Here is a 20,867-nt window from a genome sequence, read left to right on the forward strand (position 1 = left end):
TTGGGGTGTATCCTTGAGAAACCCAGAGAAATGAATCAAATCGGAATTGGGGCAAAAACAGTGAGATGCGCCAGCTAAAAGGAACATACCCCTGACCAGAATAGATGCTCTGGGTCCTAATTAGGCCTCGCCCTCTCGCTCTTCCCAGTCTCCCCTCCTTTTTTACCCCTTCCCTGCGCCGGTCCCGCCCTCCGCCACCAACTCCGCCCACCCTCCTCTGCGCCTGGCTCCGCCCACCAGCCGCGGACTGCGGACGGCCCCGCCCCCACCCCGCGCCTGGCTCCGCCCACCCCCCCCAGGACCGCGGCCGCGGGCCGAGGGGCGGGGCGGGCGGGGAGAAGTCGCACTCCGGGGCGGGAGGGGGATCCGCCGCGGAGTTACGGGAAAGTTGTTCCGAGTTCCTGGAGTTTCCTCTGTGGTTCCCGGGCTCCGCCGGCCGGTGGCCCGGCCTCTTTCCTCCCTCTGGCCTTCCCTGCTCACCAGGTCCTTCCTTCAGCCCCCGGCCGCCATGGAGCAGCCGCCGGCCCCCAAGAGGTAACGTACGCGGGGAGCGGGCAGAAGGTGGGAGGCGGCGGCTGCGGGGCGGGGGCAGCTAGGCCCGGCGGGACCGTGACACCCTCCCCAACTGCGGGACCCCGGGCCGGGTGCCTCGGGGGTGGGGAGGCAGGTCCGAGTGCCCGGCCGCGCCTGTCCTCGGGGCGAAGGGCTCGTGGGGAGGAAGACGCTTGCCTGCCCGCGGCCGGCCTGGCCTGGCCCGGCGCGCGTGGAAAGTCGGTGGGCAGCGCGGGGCTCCATGACCCTGGACTCTTGGGGCGGGCCGAGTTTTCCCTAGTGGCAAATTCGTGAAGCCAGGGAGACATAAAACTAGGAAATTATTGGCCTTCTCACAGCCATGTAAGCTTTCATGTCAGATGTTTTTCATAATATTGCCTTTTTAAATTTTTTGGGAAGGCGGGTTTGTTTACAGTTTAAGGAATTAAATGTTAATAGTTACACAGTCTATGAAACTTGTGGATATGCTGCACTGACAGGTGTTCCTCCCTCTCAAGTTCAAAAGTATTTATGGGTGCAAGACAGGAATCTTAAATTAGAACCCCTCCCCCATAGAGTTTTTTTTTTTTCTTTTAGCATGTAAAAATGTGATGCTTTGGTATTTACTGTTAGTTTATATCCAATATTTGATGTACTGGAAGTGTAATAGTACACAGTAGATACGTTTGAACTAATATCTGAAATGATCTTAGGAAGCTAAATCAAGGTTATCCATTGATTTAAGTTCATAATGTGCATTTATCCCCCAAGAATGAATCAATCCACTAACTGATTTTGGATAAAATATTTAACTTCAGTCTTTCATTTTTAGTTTATAAAATAAAGCTACTAATCTCTGTCCCAGATAGTGATATAGCGAAGATTAAAGAGTTTGTGTGTTTTGACACCTGGAGACCTCTAGCTGAAAGATGGTGTATTCATGAACATGAAATAATTAAAAAGGTAGGAACCTTGTGAGCTATTGTGAATTGGGTGACTAACCTTGAAGCCTGGAAACCATCTGTTCAGGTGAAAAACGGAGGTTGTGAAGGGGCTTCCAAAGGAGACCCGTTAACAGACAGAGCCCGTCATAGACTCTTTCCTGGCATTTAGTAAAGTATTTGAATTCTGGTATTGATTGGTCACCCAATTTTAGTACTATTGAAGAAAACTGGCAACTTTTTTTTCCTTTTTTTATTTTGGTAGTAATGTAAGGGGCACCTCTGAGCTAGCACCATGAGACAAATTTGAACAACTCTGAATTGAAGTAGAAGCTTTCCCTACTGATTAGCTCTACTCCAAGTTATCAGAATTTCATTATAGATGTAAGAGAACACCTGCCCTTGAAGGTACATTAGAGGGCTTAGGGCCATGTGTAGGTGGCATGCATCACCATTCCATGGTGACGTACTTTTTTCAAAGTAGTGGTTGCGTATTTAATGGACTTAGTTTTAGCTCTCTTCAGAGAGACATGTTAATCTAGGAAGGCATTACTAAAGAACAAAAGATATGTGACAATCCCATATATTTGAATATCTCAATTTTTTTCATAGCATTTTCATTTTTATAATGTCATTTAATCCTTATAGCAACCCTATCGTGTAAGGTGGATTATAGGTATTAATCCTGTAATTTTGTAGATGAGGACACTAAGAGAGTTTGCTCCATGGATAGCTTTGAGTGGCATAACTGATAGTTTTTGTATTGTCCCTATTAATCATTTCCTTCGAATAATGAAATATAGCTACCATTTCTGAGGTCATACTGTTTTCCAGGAACTTTATATATGCATTCCTTTATTTTTTTTTCTTGAGAAATAGGAATCCAGGTTCTGCAATTTCCTATGCTAGTTCTAAATTTAATTTCTTTATCTGTAAAATGTATTGTGAGGAGTAAATGAGGTCATATGTAAATGAGATCAGTACTCTATAATGTGTTCAATAATGTTAGTTGTTAGTTTATGTTTTTCTTATTAAATGAAGCTCAGAGAGGTTAAATAGCTTGGTCAAGTGGAGAAGGTGCCAGACAATCCCTGTTGTGATTGGCTGCAGAGTGCACCCTCTCATCGTGAACAGTGATGCCTCTTTTTGAAACTCACTTGCTTTCTTACCATTCCATGGTGTGGTGGTCATCTCTTTCTACAGTTTTCTGGTCCCTTTTGCTTGTTTGTTTATTCATTTTTGTTTGTTTACTTAATCCCTGTAAGAATGCCCACTTGCTTTTCTGCCTTGAGTTGCACTTCCATAGGGTTCAGACATTTTTACATCGTCACATTTATTTTGCTGATGTTCAAGTCTGTATGACCGTCAGCTGCTCCTCAGTTGGTATTTTTGATTTTTTCATTTATATCCACTCTTTCATTATCCCATCTAGTTGGTCACTAGATCCTAACAAATTTTCCATCAAAAAGTATGTGGATTCATTTTTTCCCCCATTTGATTCCCAGTACTACTACCCTATGCCAGGGTTTTATGACGTTCACACTTGATTTACAGCACTGTAGTTCGGTGATTTTCAAAAATTTTAGCAGCAGAAGGGCTCTGTTTGGAGTAGGGCAGGGAACCAGAACCTGGTTCCCAGTGCCTTGTCTCCTTTTATTCCCTTTTTGCTGTCCTACAGAACCTCATAATGATCCATGTTTGCTTTAGTTCCTCCTGCACATGGCTTCCGATTTATTTTGCTTAAATAGCACTTCATTCATGCTACTCCTTTTTTGGGGCACTGGGGTTGGTGCACACTTGTCAGTTTTGTACCCAAGGCTCCCATCACTTAATCTCAGCCTTAACACCCAACCTTCTGTTACTATTCTCCAAGATCAGTCTTTTCTGAAGTTTTTCTGTTCTTTATTTAGGTTGTAGGCTGTGGGTACTCCCAGCTTTGCCTTTGTTCATGCTTTTCCTTTAGAAAAGTGTGTTATTTTTTTGCTAGTAACCTGTGTTTTTTTGTTCTTTCCAGGCCTGCTTCATAAAGTATCTTATTTGAGTATTTTCCATCCTAAGATAAATCTCTGTATTCCTAATATGATATCCACTTGACTATATGCCATGATTATATTGTTCTTTTTTAATGACAAAGTTTTAGACATCCAAAAGATAATGGGGACTAATTTAATACATACTTGTGCATCACTGCCCAGCTTTAGAAATAAAATATTAGAAGTACACTTGAAGCCCCCTAAGTATATCTGTTCTAAATTGTATTCCCTCCCCTTCCCCCAAAGGGCTGTTACTGTCCTGAGTTGGGTATTTGTCATTCTCATATGTGTCTTTATGCTTTTAGCATGTTCTTGTATATCTGATATTGTATTAGGTCTGGGTGTTAGGCCCAACTTTGTACTGACTTTGAAGTTTGCTTCTTTGGGTATCATTCTTCTCTGGGAACTGGAGATTCCAGTGTGCAGCCATATCTAAGAATTGTGACTAGATGATCTGTAAGGCCCCTCTTTCCCTCACATTATTGATTTGGTCTTCTCAACAAGGCTTGTGTTAAACATAGGCAATAGACGTGGTTGCCCATGTCACTGACTGGAGGTACCAAAAAGGCTTTTAGATTTCCCGATTTCCTTAACAGGTCTGTCATAGTGGTTTTCATAAGTCCTTATTAAAATGAAGTTCTTCTGGGAAGGGAAATCTGTGAAATGGTTACTAATTATTAGCATTTTGTAGGTTGAGTTTATCAGAATTTTTTGTACGGAAACCTCTAGCTGAGTAAAAAATGACCACAGAATATGTAAGTTTTGATAGGTAGAGAGGGAAATAGCCAAAACATGACTCTTCAAAAGTGGAACGTTCATCGAAAAGGAGATGAGTCTCTATAATAGACAGCAATGAGAACTCTGGTTGCTGGAGGGTAGGTAGTTATATACAGTACTTCTCAAAGAGAGAGGATGGAATGTCATCGCTGGTGAGATATACTTTACCAGACAGGCCTTGTTCCTCAGTTAGATTATGGGATTAATTGTTCAAAATTAAAAATTTGTCAGTCAAGCTATATTTGGAGGAAAATTGGTGTGGAACAGTGAAAAATACTGGGAGGATAATAATAAGAGTGAGTTATTGAAACTTACTCTTAAGCACGTGAGGAGAGTTCTTTGATTTAAGCAAAGTTGGATTCTGTGGCCAATTTTTTTTTCTTATAGTGTGAAAAGGTAGTTTGGAGGAAGTAAAGTTGAAGATTGAAGTCAAAATGTTAACATTACAAAGTGCATTCACATAAATGAAAACTGAAGGTAAGAAAACAATCATAAGGGAAAGTTTTGCTATGAATGAATGGATTATCAGCCAGATGATAGATTGTTATGGAATGAAAACACAAAGGTAAAGGATGAAGATATAGAATAGTAAATAGAAAGTATTCATATTTTCCTCAGCACATTGGCCTTAGCATCTGTAGCTCTTAGGGCAGAAATTAGGAATGGAGATGGACAGCAGAGAACTCTCAACTCTCAGGAACTGAGTGGGACAAAGCAGTAAAACAGATGAGTAGATAGTTGAATATCAGGAAAACCATGAGACATTGCAATGAGAGAGGTGGACTTCATTTTATGTCTGTGTCCCTAATTTATGCGTCCCTAGAGTGTTAGTGGAATTCTTGTGTGCTTATTACCAGGGAGATTCTCAAAGTGGGGAGTTGTCTTTGAGAAGTTAAACTCTAAGCACTCTTAAAAAATAAAGTCAGTAGCCTCAATAGGAGGTCCTGGGAAGCTCCCAACTTTAGAGGCAAGCAAAATAGTCTAAGGGGAAAAGAATTGAGCAGACAGGAACATCTCTTTGCATCAATGACTTGGTCCCTAAAACATATGTTCCTTTTGGCTTTTCTTGGTTAATTTGGGGTTATACCAACTCCATTAGAGTTGATTTAGGCCCTGTAAATGGGAATTGTCAGTTGACTTGTCCTTCTTAGAGAGAGGAAGTGTGACAAAATCTGGAGCAGTTCCTGGTGAGCCAACTTTAGTTACACATTAAGACAATAGATAAACTCAGTCTTTAGTCACCTCTAGGCAATGATTAATTTACCCACTGTTCTTTAAGGGGCTGAGACATAGCATATATTAGTACTGAAAATTTTGTTAGAAATATAAAGAAAAGGTAAACATCTATTAAACACATCTAGGTTGAAATTTGTTTTCCTGATGTAATTTAAATTCCCATTCCAGAAATGTGTATCATTAAAGCTTTAATAATAAAAGGTTTAAATTGAGCACTTCTTGTTTAGATTGTAAGGGGGGAAAAGTTCTTAGAATTTAATTTTCCTGGTTTCAAAGAAGTTACTTGAATTAGAGGTACTGTCACTTCAAGCTATTTTATATTGGCTTTCAAAAAAAAAAGATATATATATATATATATATATATATATATATATATATATATATATGATGAGACCCAGTACAGACCCATATATATAAAACTAAAACAGAAGCTTTATGAAATGTGCAATGTTTTCTGGCATTTTTCTGTTTTATGTTCTGTTCTATTTCAGTGAAAAACTGCTGGTCATGATCCACCAAATTATTTTCATGACTTATTAATGGGTTGTGATTGCAGTTTGAAAAAAACATTGTTGTATTTAGTAGAGACAGTCAGGAAACTGATTTCATTTCTAACTCCATCCTGTTATCAAAAGCTTGACGACGGCATTGCCAAAGGAATCCAGAGTGGTGTAATTATAATAACCTGTACATATACTAGAGATATTCTTTAAGAATCTAAAAGAGAAAGAGGTGAAAGGGAGAGAGGAAACTATCATTTAAAAGTTACTGTATTTTGAACACTTTACATATGTCCCAATTAAAGTATGGAAAAGTTCAAAATGATTATCTATAATGTATGACAGAGTTTACAAAGGAAAATGTAAAACATAAGGGTTGCTATCAGGCAAGAGCTCATTTGCCTTCTGGTGTAGAATGACCCCATGCACTGGATATACCCAACTATAATTATGATGACCTCAATTTCTGACTCCCTACCAGCTCCACCCTGTATAACTACCAGAGGTCTTCAGAATTTGCTTTGAAAGGGGACATTTATACTGTCTGATAGAAACTTAGTTTTATTTGTCTCAAGCCTCTTTTTTGTTGTAATTTTATTTGAATTGCCTCATATGTTGGGATTATTCTAATTTCAAGAAGCTTTTAGTTTTTAAAACAAAGATTCTATATTTGAAATGTCTTCTTATGACTGTTTTGTCTATATGGAGTCTCAAAGTGAATAAATGAAAGTAACAAATATATAAACAGACATGTACGAATATTAAAAATAAATTCATTGTTTACATGCCTTGAATATTAAGTTGCAGATTACCTTGAACTTCCTAAAAGTACATCAATGGATATGTCTTTAAAAATGACTTTCTAGCAAAATGAGAATTACAGAGAGTTGTTACTATGATAGCAGACATCTTACTAAAGAGGTAAATTGAGTAAATTTTTTCAGATGTAAATTTTTGATGTTAATATTAGTATCTTGATACAAACACACATGCACTTATAAAACTGGGGCAGTTGTTGAGCATGTATGATTCTAAGGATAAGGTAGTTTCTGTATTCAAAATACAGAATATTATTCCTTGTCTGGATTATCTTTTCATTTTTAGGATTTTTGGTTTTCTGAAATTATGAGACCTAGAGTCCTATAATTGGAAAGGAATGCAGGTTAAAATTATTTTTGTAGTTTTGGTGAAGTTTTTTATATTTCAAGAAAACATAAGTGAAAGATAGTGGGCAGCTAATTTCCATGACTATCTCTCTGTAGCTATTCTTTCTCTCCAGTCTCTTCTGAGTTGCCGCATTCTCCTGTTTCTTTCTGAAAACTGACTTTCTTTATTCACTGATCATTGCTCGTAGCAGAAATTTACTGTCAGCCTTGAGTTCTTTCATTTTGCTCATTTATTCAGATATTTAGTAATTAATAGTTAACTGCCTTTCGAATGTCAGTGCTGGGAACACTGTTGAATGAAACATATGAGATTTTTGCCCTCACAGAACATATACTCTAGTTGGAGCTTGAGCTGTGAAGGATAGAAGTTAGCATGTATTGACAGAGAAAAATGATGGAACCTACTTAGTAGGGCAATTGGAGGAAGCTTCTCTGAAAAGATAATACTTAAGCTGCACCATGAGGTTAAGAAGTTATCCGTTTGAGTAGCCAGAAAGCATTCCAGGTAGAGGTAAAGGCTATAAGAAGACCTGGAGGTGGGAAAATTTTTAGTGTGTGGGAGGAATTGAAATGAGGCCACTGTGGCTGGGTTGTGGAATGGGAGAAAGTGGGTGGAGATAAGGTCAGAGAGGTGGGCAGGGATTCAATGATTCAGGTCTTGAAAGGAATTTGGATTAAGTCAGAGTACGTTGCACTGTTTTAAGCAGAATTTTAAACAGTTTATGGTTTACAAGATCATTCTGGTTGCTTTGGGTTGAGTAGATTGTAGAGAGGTAAGATTAAAAGCAGGGAAACAAGTTAGGAGGCTGTTTTAATAGTTCATGGTTAGATATGGTAGAGTCAGTGGAGATGGAGAAAAGTGGACAAATTTAAGTTGTATTTTGGAGTTAGAAATGAAGGACTTACCAAGAGACTAGATGTAGGGAATGAGGAAGAAAGAATCAATTCTAGCTCTTCAATTTTGGGTTCGAGCAACTTGGGGTAAGATTGGGAGAGGAACGGGTTTGGGTATCTGTAGTCTCTTAGAATTCCAAACTCAAGATGGTGAATCGCTTTGGCCCAAAATGTGATATTATGTGGTTCCCCCAGAAGAGGAAGCAGGTAGGGAGGAAACGATGGCCACTGACTTCTTTTTTTAACCTTTTGTTTTCTCTGCATTAGACTAGAGAATAGGAGAAAAACCAAGCCTTTGTTAGGTGTTGAAATATTCAGGTGTCTTTGTAACCTGCTGTTAAAAGAAAATCTTTTATTGCAAAATAAAACATCAGTGAAAAACAAATGTATGGCTTGATGAAGTACTATAAGGCAGACAGCTTTGTAATCACCAATCAGGTAGAACGTTGCCATCCTCCCTAGTAGGCCCTCTGAGTGCTCCATCGTGATCACACCCACCTTTCCCCATAAGAAACTATTATCCTGACTTTTATAGTAATAACCTAAATGTGCATTACTAGACACTCTAGGTTAGTCTTGCTGATTAAAAAATCATTTTAAATAAACTTTTAATCTTCGGTTTAGTCCTCCATCCGTTTTCTTGTTGAAGAACCCATCCTATTTCCCACAGCTTCCCACAGCCTGAATTTTGCTGATTGCTCACTTGGAGCAATTCATCATGTTCCTTTGTCTTCCATATTGCTTGCATATGGGCAGTGGATCCAGAGAATGGATCAGACTCAAGTTGGATCCCTTAGCCATTGTTATGGGCAAGACTCTACTGGTTACTTAGTGGTCAGCTGTCTCTCTTTTTTCTGTTGTTAGCCGCTGTTAATGGTTAGTGCTTATTTCTGTTAATTCATTGGGTGTTGCAAATTGGTGAATTCTAAATACATCATTTTGTTTTCATTTATTAGTTGGATTGTTTTTATAGAACATCTTCTCTTTGGTTACCCAGAGGTATAGTTTATAAAGGAAAGACAGGATAAATGCTTGATTCTTTTCCTTTATTTACCCATTTTCATGATAATGAGTCAGTTTCCTGTTTTCTTCCGAAGGGGACCATTTTTTTTTTTAATGCCATTATGAACTGATGGACTTAAACATATTTGATGGATTTTAATCCATTGGAAACACTGTCGCTGAAGCTCAAAAGTGTCCTGTCTTTGGTCAGTGGGAGTTTTAGGAGCCAACACAACTGTAGTGGTCTTTGCTAGCTGCCTTGCTGTCTCCTGTGATAAGATAGTCAGGGCTTATCTTGTCCATTTCCTGTCCCAGGTCCAGAATCAACTTTTTCTCCAAGAAGCCCTACTTTGTTTTAGCAAAAAACCCTACTTTCTTTTAGTCTTTATTTCAAGGCCCTAACTGGTCACTGATGTTATTTTTAAATAGCATTTTATTCATTCGTAGGAGAACTGACTCGTTTTTTCAAACCATGGGATATTCTATCAAAAAATTATGGCACTGGGAGTTTTGAGTTTCTTTCTCTGAATAATATCTCCACATAAATTTGTTTCTAAGTTTGAGTCAGAAATTGGGCATGTATACGCAAATTCTGTGGTAGAGACTATTTAGAGGACTTTTATCTCCATGTTCTCCTTATCTTACTCTGGTTACCTTTACTATTATCCTAATATAAAGTCTCACTTCTTTCTCACTGCTGAATGTTTCAGGTGACCCAGTTTCTCCTTTTCTTAAATGAAAAAGATACAGAAAATAAAAGATTTCAAGACAAATGACACCACTAGTGATAAGATTGGATTTCAGGCCTTATTTTTTAAGGTAGAACTTTTATCCTGCCTTGTCTTGCATACATAAAAATATATCTATGTACAAACAAAATTCAAGGGCATCTTCACGCTGCTTTATAAATTTAACCCTAACTGCCTGCACTATGATAAATTGCAAAATAAAGCAATCCAGATATTAAATACCATATGTTATGTTAAATACCATATGTTATACCTTTTTACTTTGATATTAGCTCTTCTTGTTAAGTTTTATTGTGCTTTTGAATAAATAAAATGAGGTATTTGTCTCAGGGACGTAGTTAGTAATTTACATTTGTCAGTGTGTTATATAACTTCAGAAATAATTAGTTTTGTTGTAATTATGGTATTAAAAGACATTAGGTTGCACCTGTAAGTTGATACGTGAATTGGTCTCATTTTTGCAAACAAATAGCAAGTAACCATTTTCCAATGGTCATCTATTCAAACCTTTTTAATAATCATTGAAATTTGGATCATAGAGGTTAGAGAGAAATGATTGCTCTGAATAAAATTCATAGTTCATATAATTCTAAGAATTCTAAGAATTATAATTACAAATTAAGCAGTAGAATTCCATGAAATTCCAGTGGAAATTAAAAATGTAGGTACTAATTAACTCTTGAGAAGAAAGTATTTGATGACTTTTTTTTCCTTGTAGATTGAAGTTTTCTTCTATATGCTTGATTCTTTTGTATATTTGCATTTTTTTCCCTCTTTTTTCCTAATAGAAGAGAATTCAAGTACCAGGCCAATGATAAGAATATAGAATTCCCCCCTCCTTATATACAGATTCTCAATATTTGACTAGTCAGCTTTGATTAATATTCATAAAAAGCTCATGTGATGTGAAAGAGCCTGCCAAATTAGTGATATGGTGAAAACTTTGAAAGTATTTAGTATCATTGGGAAGTATGGTATACCATATGAAGGATTTTTCTAATTAAATGAAGTAAACCACTTTATACATTATACTTCTAAAACATTTAAAAACACTTTTAAAACAACCAGTTTTGATGGAAATCATTCCAAAATGAAGACGCTTGACCCGGTCTTCTGAAGATGCTTGCTTTCTTAATTACTTAATAATATTTTTCATGAATATTAGTTCATAAAAACAGTCACAGAAACAGTTCACAGAACTGTTCATAGTTTTAGTTAATAGAAGCAGTCAAGTGTGCACTTTTAGTGTGTTTGAAGCTTTGTTGCTGACTGTAGTTTTTTTCCCCCTAAACCTGGTCTTTCTTTTACTGTTTTCTGTCATTTCTCGTTGCTGTATCCTTCTATGAATTGCTGCTTATCTTAGAAATAATTATCTGACCTGACAGTAGCTTTCCTTTTTCCAAAGTACATGCTCTTTGTATCAGTTTTTGCTTACCAGAGGTCTTTTTCTCTTCTGGGCTCATAGTACATCTTGAAATCTTTTGACTAAGAAGAACATTATTGTGCAATGAAGGAGAGAAACTTTTTTTTTTTTTTTACAAACTTTCTTAATGTTTCTAAAATTTAATATGAAAATAACCAATTTTTTTTTTGCATCAAAAAAGAACAGGATTTTACTCTAAAAAGCCCACAAAATTCCTAAATTAAAAAAAATTGCTGACATTTTGGAGTACTACTTAGATTTTGAGGATTCTTGGTATTACCAAAGCAAATTAGATTTCCAGAAGGTATTTATACCTGTACAAATACAGTAACATTACATTTATAGTTGTTTATTTTTAATTTCTATTGGTGAAGTATTTAGGCTATTTATGTTAGAATGGTCAATCTTTACATATATATTAGTTTACTTTTAAATTCTTATAATGATCAATCTCTTTTTTCTTACTAGATACTGCTGGGATTTTAACATTTTATTTTCATTTCTAAAAAACCAAAACCAAATAAGTAAAAATAATCCCAATTTAAAAAGATAAGAATTATTTTCACAAAGCACAAAAATCATGAACTTTTTCTCAGTCTCTTCATAATTTGTTTACAAAGAATCACAGAGAAATACTGAGAAGTGGCTTTATGTGTGCTGTTGCTGTGCTCTGAGAAATCAATCAAAATAGCGTCCATCTGTGCAAACAGCCACTGTCTCCACAGCCCCCTGTCCCTATTCAGGAAAGCCTATTGCAGAAGTCAAGAGTATAGACCTCATTGAATGATACAGATGTTAATATTGTCAGTTTACTTTCCTTGAAGTCACAAGTTTATTAACGTAGTTACACCTTTAGTTAATGTGTTAATGTTTAGGATTATTGCAATTCTAGTATTCTTCCAGGGATGGGAGTGAGGAGTTGTGAGTGTGTAGAGACTAAATCCTCATATTTTATCTTCAAAATTTGAGGTGTAGGGGAATAAATGAGGAAGAAAATATATGAGAAAATCTAGTTTTTAAGTGTAGGTGATATCTTTGGCACAGATCCATGTGGGTTTTTCCATATGGCAGGTACATGGGTAGACCTTGGCAAGTTTCATATAGAAGTATCTTCTTTTATTTTTAATCAGTTAAAGATTCTGTTCCCTTTTTTAGTTCTCAAATCTAGGTATGTTATTGGCAATATGGACTGGCTGAAAAGTTATGAGACATAGGTCTACATATAAAATTATGTTTGATTTTTATTTTAGTAGGACATAAGTATGTTGCAGCATTTTCAAATGCGCTGGTTTATGTCGTCTGTATTTTTTTGATTTGTGTTTTTTGAAAAATTAGTTATTAGGAAGGTGAATGCAGTAACAGGTCTTTAAGGCTTGGGAGTGTTACAACGTTTAACTTTGTATAGGTTTGTTTTATGAGAAATTAAAAGGAATCATTACTTTCCAGTTGAGGGTAAGTAAAAAAAATCATAGAAAATAAAAATGAAAGACTGTAAGGATGAAGGAAAGAGAAAAATAGCTGCTTTTCCTTTAGAGCTCTTTGCCAGGAAATAATAATTTTAGAGTACTTTTGGGCAAAGAGCCCAACTTGAAAGGAAATGGTATGATAGAGTTGAAAAACAAGACTTTAATTTTAAAAAGTCTTCTAACCATTGTAAAATATCAATTTTCCTAGGCAGATTTCAGCTCATTCTAGTGCCAGTAATTAATTAAACCCCCCAAAATTTTATAGTTTTTAAAAAGTAAATAAACTATGAGATCATCAAATTACATCTATTTTATTATTAAAACTGTAATACTTACTAGTGAAACAAGAGCCAGAGCTTTAGCGTCAGCAAGACCTTGGGTCTGACCTTAGCTCTGCCATTTACTGCAGTGCATGGTGGGCAAGTTACTTAACAGTCTCAGTATACTCATTTGTAAAATGGATGTGATAAAAGTACTCATTCTTTGGGTTTTGTCAAGATTAAGTGAAATAGTGATTGTAAAGCATTTATTCCTGAAGACAGTGTCCAAAGTGTTTAAATAATGTCTTTGGCATTGTCAACATCTTTTGAAGAAACATGTAACTTTTCAAGGGGATAAAAGGATGACTTTCATTTGGATACATATGTTCTAGTTGAGTTAAAAAAAAAAGAAAATCAGTTTTATTACTTAAGAGCTAAAAATCTAAATATTTGCGAAATGCTTGTCCTTTAAAAAGTAAAAGAGAGCAGAAGAGAAATCCTTGAATTTTGTTAGTTTGAGATAAAATGTGCTACCTGTTATTGAAATAGAAAAGATGTTTGACTTTGTTGATTCAGGATCAGATTCATCATTGTATAATTTAGAAAATGTTCATTATTTAAGATTAACTTCGAAGCTTTTTGACATTGTTTAATAATGGAATGTTTAAGGATTAGAGGATGAAATCTTATGTATTTTGAAGATGTTTGACTTTTCTAACAGTATTCAAGATAAAACTGCAAGGGTTGAAGACTGGAACTTGATTTTAAATGAGATAACAGTTATGACTTATTAAATAGCTACTATTAGTAGTAACAAAGCTACCAATAGTGTGATCACTAAAATATAGGGAAATTTGCCAGAAGAGAAAAAGACATTGAAAATTACAGCTGAAGTGAGGTAGAAGGTCCTTTATGAAGAAGGAATCTCTGTTCTCCCAGATAGAAATTTTTTCTCTTCTGCTGAATTTGCACTCTGGCGAGGTCCTCTTCTCCATGATTAGTTTTCTAAGAGATCTAGAGGATAAATGCTAATTATTTTGACTAGGGAGCGAGAGCCAGCAGTGTAGAAAGCCTTCCTTTGTGTCTCCTTTTGAAAGTCTTTGGCCAAAACAATTGAAATAAAAAATGGGCAAAGGACTTGAATAGACATTTCTCCAAAGATATACAGATGGACAATAAGCACATGAAAAGATGTTCAGCATCACTAATCATTAGGGAAATGCCAATCGAAACCGCAGTGAGATACCGCACTATGCTTTGGGATGGCTCTTATGAAAATAAAGCAAAACAAAAACCCCAGAAAATAACAAGTGTTGTGTAGGATGGTAACAATTGGAACCCTCCTACATTGCTGGTGGGAATGTAAAATAGTGTAGTCATTGTGGGAAACAGTGCGGTGGTCCCTTAAAAAATTAAATATACAATTACCATGTGACATAGCAATTCCACTTCTAGGTATATACCAGAAATAATTGAAAGCAGGGACTTGAGTTATTTGTTCACCAGAGTTTATTATCAGCATTACTCACAATAGGTAAAAGGTGACAGCAACCGGCATGTTCATTGATGGATGAATGGATAAGTAAAATGTGTGTGTGTTTACATGTGTGTTTGTACACACACACACACACACACACACACACACACACACATACACACACTGATATATTGTTCAACCTTGAAAAGGAATAAGATTGTGGTGTATACTACACCATGGATTAATCTCGAAAAAAAAGTGAAAGAAGCCAGACACAAAAGGACCCATATTGTATGATTCCACTTATATGAGGTACTTACAATAGTCAAATTCATAGAGACAGAAAATAGAATAGTGGTTACTAGGGGCTGGGGGGAGGGGGAAGTGGGAAATTGTTTTATAAGTAAAGAGTTTTAGTTCGGGAAGATGAAAAGAGGAATCAAAGAGGAAAGAAAGGAAGAGGACTAAATATAGTCCCTTCAGTTTTCTACCTTAGGTCTTTTGTGACTGGGCTGTTTCTTTTCTGGAGCTAATTTGCATTTTGGTGTTAGCAGACTTTTCAGAAAGAGCCTGTACCTTCTGACTAGCTTCAGATCTCCAGCCCCCTAAATTTGCACTTTCTTTTCCTGTCCTACCCTTATGTTTTTATATAATTTTATACAAATGATTTCATCTTCTTTGTAGAGAAGGTTGAAATTCTGTGACTGGTAGGAAGAACTACCTTATGCACTTTCATCTTAATTTCATTTATTTTTCCTACATAATATTTGCTTCTGTCACAGAGGAGATTTTCTTCTTTTCTCCCCAACTTTCAGCTGACCTTCGAACACGTCCCTTCTCATACCTTTTACGACTTTGCTCCAATAATCACATTTTTGTTCCCCATTTCTAGAAACTTTAAAATCTCTTTTCAGAGCTTCATTCTGGCTCAGCCTTCAAACTCAGGCCTTGTCTGTATAATGAAACTGTTTTTAGGTAGCAGATGACCAGTCATTGTTTGGAAAGATCAGAAACCTTTTCCCTGTTCTTATCCCCCTCATGTCTCTGTTTCTTGAAACTGTCTCTTTCTTTGGCTTTCTGATTTTTCTCTTGCTTCTTTTTCTCTGACTATTTTATATGCTCTTCTTCCCAATTCATAATTGAGAGTGGCCTTGCATTTTCTTTCTCTTTTTTTATGTAGTTATTTCCTTGGTGAGTTTATCCACCTTTGTGGCTTCAACTTTGATTAAAATGACCCACAAATACATACTTTTGAGACTTGGAATCTTTGTACTCATTCTTATTCAGTATTTACAATCCACTAAGTCACATTTGACTACTTTGCTGTTTCCTTAAAGGCAGTATGTTCAAAATGGAATCCTTACCTTCCATCTAACCTCTATTAATTAGTGATTCACCGTTTTCCAGCTTGCATTTGTTGTGTGTCTCATCTACTTGGTTTCCTGTATTAGTTATTCTGTTACTTATGTTCTTTAAGACCACAAGGAAGAGAGGTACACAGATTATCTTTAGTAATGAAATTTTATTCTGAGGATACTCAGGAAATGTGTACGGAGTAGTGTGGGAAGGTGCCCAATCAGCTTCTTTTTCCCTCTGAGCTTCAATGTCTCTAATACTGGTTGTGGTATAGGCTCCATTAATAAGAGGAATAGCAGCTTAGAGTCACTTGGAATAATGAATTGAGCTCCAGTGACCTTAGTTATCTTTGTTTACTAGAAGTTATACTTTTTGAAATTTAAGGTTAATTGGATCATTTTGTAAACCCACCCCCTCTCCCCCAAACCACATTTGTAACATCCCCATCTCAGCCCTTGGCTCTGGATCTTGGCTCTAGCCGTATCTACTTTATATTGCTTGGGATGGCAAAGCTGGTTTAATTTGAAGCAGCATGTGATGAGCCATAACAGTTTATATAGGATGATAGGTTTTCCCCTTAAAGGGCACTGTGCAACAGGCATTTTGAAGTTCCATTAGTTCTCCATTAGTTAGCAATTTTGTTTTATCCACCTATTTATTCATTTATTTATTGAACGAAAGTTTATTAAGCAGTAGTGTGTGAGGTTCTATGTTAGGTACTTATTGCAGATATGAAGCTGGATAAGTCATGATTCATATCTTTATGGAATTCCCATTTCTGGTGATAAACTCTTACAATAAATAAATAAAGGAATAATGAGTCAGTGTGCTAATAAGTGCTATCTATGGACCATAACTGCTAGTGGGATTAGTTCTCTTTGTTTTGGTGGGTAGGTAGGTAGGGATGGTCATAGATGGGAGGAAGTTATCACTGCAAACTTTGCAGAGAAGATTTTTGATTGTATCTTTAAGGAAGTGGTTAACTGACAGGCAAGAAAAGTGTGAAGGTCATCTTAAGAGAGAATGGACATGTAGAGGTACGCTATATCTTATATTTGTACAAATAACTATACAATAGCTGCTTTTTATAGTACAGAGATTATGTGATTTTTAAAAATGTGGATCTTAAACTCCATAGTTAGGATTTTTATCTTGTTTATAGTGAGAAATGATACTTTAAAAATCTCTCTTGAATTTGTTCTTTTTTGTCATTTCCACTGTTAACTTTTTAAGCCTAGATCTTTATCACCATATTTCTGGGCTGCAGGAAACAAAACCACCCCCTAGTTTAGCAGTTTTTTTCCTCTCTTCTCTATTATGGAATTTGGTTTATAGGACATTTAGAGAATTGGGATGAAATCCCTGAGAGGGGTATGTTGGTTTATTTTATACAGTTAGCAGTATACCACCATAACCACCATAATGTACTTCATCCACCATAATGAAATTCATCCCTTTGACCCCCCCAACCACATTTTCCTGAAACATAATTTAAACTGCTATTTATGTAGGCCACCTATCATCTCATATATATGGTATGGTGATTTGGAATTTAAGAAGCACAAAACAAGCTAAAAGTTCATCTGTTTAATCTCTTGAATGCATAGTATAGCGCTGGGAGGAAAAAAGAAACTGCTAAATCCTGTTTTAGGAGCTCCTGGTTTTGGAGCTGTAATAGTACCTTTCAGAGCAGAGATAACTAATTGATTCGAAGATGAGAACAGAATATCTATCTGCCTTAAAAGATGTGACTTGACGTGTGATACTTGATGTAGTAATTGCTTGATATTATCGAGTAATCTTTGATATTCGCTAGCTTCCTAGGAGTGGGAGGCTCTATACCATATCTTGGACAGACCTTGATTTAATTGTTTTGCCATTTATTACCCAAGTGACTGGAGAAGTCACTTAAATCTTAGTTTCCCTATCTAAAAACTGTGAGTATTTTAGTTACTACCAAAAAAGGGTATTGAGATTTAATGAGAAAGTGCTTAACTGCTCAGCACAAGGCCATTAAAAGCCCAAATAAATGTTAACTACATTTATTATTATGTTTCATTTAGCTCTGATGTATCTATCTTTCCTCCTGTATTAGGAGCTCTTGGTTGTCAGCTATATTCTTAATTTTCTTTGCCTTACCCCAGCAGGCAGCTCATTGTCTACAGATTTAGTAAGTATATGTTGAATAAATATAAATGAATTTTTAGATCTGGTCTTATTATTTTTTTGTACGCTTGTTGAAAATTTTTAGAAACAGTAGTTTTTCTACAAATAGTATTTCCTAAGCGGCTGCAGAATTCACTCGTAAGACTGATTAACAGATAACATTTTTACTATTTCTGATTTCCTTGATCAATTTATTAATTCAGTCTATAGAAGAAGCTTTTCTTTTTAGTGTGATTTTATGGAATGCATTTCATGAAATAATTATTGAGTCACGCAGAAAAATTTTAATATTGTTCTGTGAGGTGCAATTTAAAAAGTTTTCTTCAATTACAGAAAAAAATGAATCTTGTAGAAACCTTATGAAATAAAAGCATAGAGGAGAGCTACCCCCAAAACCATGTTGCCTGGAATTCTTAACAAATATTTGAGTTCCTCCTATGTCCCAGGCACAGTTTTTGGTGCTGGTGATATAGCAGTGAACAAAACAAAGTCTGACGGTAAGTTGATGCCAGTGTGGGTATGCTTACGTACATATGCAGATACACCCATGCTTAAAAGAAAAAATGAAAATTGTTTAATTCTGTGAACATTATTTTGTAACCTGCCCTTTTAGCAATAATATTGTTGACTTGTTTTTTATCAGTGAGTTTTTTACAACATAATCTTTAGTAGCTACTTGATAACTCATTGATTGGATATTCTATAATTAATAATCTGTGTTCGGACATTTAATTTACTTTAGAGTTTGTAATAAATTTACAATGAATACATGCTTTTTTCATTTCCAGTTATTTCTAAGAACAATTGAAGTTCATTTAATTCCTACCATTTAGCCTTTAAGAAACTTTTTATTAGGGTAAAAACTTTAAACAGTTTTGTAAAGAAGAGAGAATAAACTTCTATGTATCTGTCACCCAGTTTCAACAATTATTAACTTCTTGACAGTCTTGCATAATTATATTTGCATACATACACCTCACCTGGGGATTGCCTCTATGTCTATTTTGAACTTATTTCAGATATATTATGGCATTCTTAAGTATTTCAGTGTGCATCTCTGAAGATAAGAATATTGAACAATGTATCACCATAACACCATTATTTGAGATATAATTTTAAATGTAACTTATTCTTGAAAGGATAAAATATTAAGGAGAATTTGTAGAAAACAGACTAGGTTATATAAAAGAGTTCCTCTCCACGTCCTGTATTGAAGACTTAGAAATCTTTGTGTTGGGGTCTTGGAAAAAATATTAACAGAAATTCTTACATTGAACAGGAAACACAAAAGTGAGATAAACAAGCTTGCGGTGGGGATAAGGTTAAAGTGAGTATTTAAATGTTGAAGTATTTGAGAATTTGAATATAGCTAAAAAAAATAATCTAATGTTTAAAAACAATGTGGGAGAAGATGGCTTTTTTTTATTATAGTCTTCCCTTCTTAATGAGAGTCAAAAGAAAGGAAAACCAGATGTTATTAGCCACTTATTTATTTTAAAAAGACAATTCTAGGGCATATCTGCTTAACATGTAATAAATCCTACCTGCCAGGTTCCGTGAGAGAGATACCTTATGGGTGGGTGACTTGTTCTCCGCAGAATTCCCTAGCACCTGAGAAGAGCACACATTCTAAAGGCACTCAGAATAGTTTTTTTGGATCTGTGATTAAAAACATATATTTATGATGGAATTCTGAAGTGTTAAAAACCACAGTATGTTAAACATAGATGAAATTATGCTCATTATATTGTATCTAAGGCAAAAATATAGAAAAACGTTTTTTTAATTAGCTTTTTTCTTATATATTTTTTTATTAGTTTCAAGTATACAGTACATTAATTAGACATTTATGTAGTTTATAAAACAATCCCCCTGATTGCTCTATCTTCCGTGTGGCTCTACACATAGCCATTACCTTAGTGCTGTCTGCATTCCCTTTTAATTATGAGGTTTTTTAAGCTGTAAGGGTTTTAAAAACAGACAATGTAAAAACTATTTAAAATTAAATTTTAACTGAAATGATCAATTTTCATTTAAAACACCAGAAAAGATAAGAGGAAATAAAGACAGAATGACATAAAACATGAATCATTTATCAAAATAAATCATGTGTTTTTTCTTGACAACCCTGTAAGTCATTTTCTGTTGACTGCTTTTTTTTTTTCTGTTAATTTACTTCTATTTTATTGACTGGTTTCATGAGTATGGGTCACACTTTCCTATTTGTTTTCATATTTCATAATTTTTTTTGTTTGTTTAAAACTGAGCAGTTAATACATTGTAGAAACTCTGGTTTCTCCCCTCCTCCCTCCTCCCTCCCTCCTCCCTCCCTCTCCTCCCTCTCTCTCTCTCTCTCTCTCTCTGTTTTTTTTTTTTAACTTTCCCGTGGCATTTATCTACCTGAAGTGTTTGGCTGCTGAATGCCTCTGCTGAGTTGTTTTATTTTCATATTCTATCAGAGATTTTTGGGGATATCCTCTGTGTCTGATAGCTTAGTGGTCAGCCAATAATTTGGGCAGAGATTATCCTCAAACACCTTGAACCCCACATGAGCCCACTCTCTGCTGCTGTTCTGTGTGTGGGTTGGGGAGCACATTTGAAGCTGTAGTTTTCAAGTCTCTCTTGGCTTTTATTTTTCACTGGATTTTGTTGGTTCTCCTCTGCTCATCTGTTTAGTTTCTCTGCTCATGAGTATAGTTTCCCAGTCAGCAACTTATATGAGGAGAGCTCATCTTACTTTCTGTGGCTCTGTCATTTTCAGAATTTCCCTGTTAAATTTTTGGCTGGTTTGTTGCTTATCCAGGCTTTGCTGTCAAAGCTGTGGGTTTGACAATTGTTTTATTATTGGGTTCACCACTTTTAGCTGACAAAGCTGCCAGATTTTAAATTC

At 35.9% G+C, this 20,867-nt stretch overlaps 1 protein-coding gene across 4 annotated transcripts in view; it reads left to right on the forward strand.

Annotated features, from left to right (window-relative positions):
• Window positions 1-329: 329 nt before the first annotated feature.
• Window positions 330-20,867, forward strand: part of STK3 (serine/threonine kinase 3) — a 275,022-nt gene continuing 254,484 nt past the window's right edge. For 2 of the 4 annotated variants that reach the window (XM_039853757.1, XM_039853758.1), the window contains exon 1: window positions 331-534. In XM_039853757.1, the coding sequence (XP_039709691.1) occupies window positions 509-534 (26 nt within the window). In that variant the 5' untranslated portion in view covers window positions 331-508. Of the gene's footprint in view, window positions 535-4,669; window positions 4,760-20,867 lie in introns of all 4 variants that reach the window. The other 2 variants (XM_039853760.1, XM_039853759.1) reach the window with 2 other exon arrangements.

This window comes from Pteropus medius, unplaced genomic scaffold (genome assembly GCF_902729225.1).
Source record: "Pteropus medius unplaced genomic scaffold, Ma_sr-lr_union100, whole genome shotgun sequence".
Taxonomy (NCBI): domain Eukaryota; kingdom Metazoa; phylum Chordata; class Mammalia; order Chiroptera; family Pteropodidae; genus Pteropus; species Pteropus medius.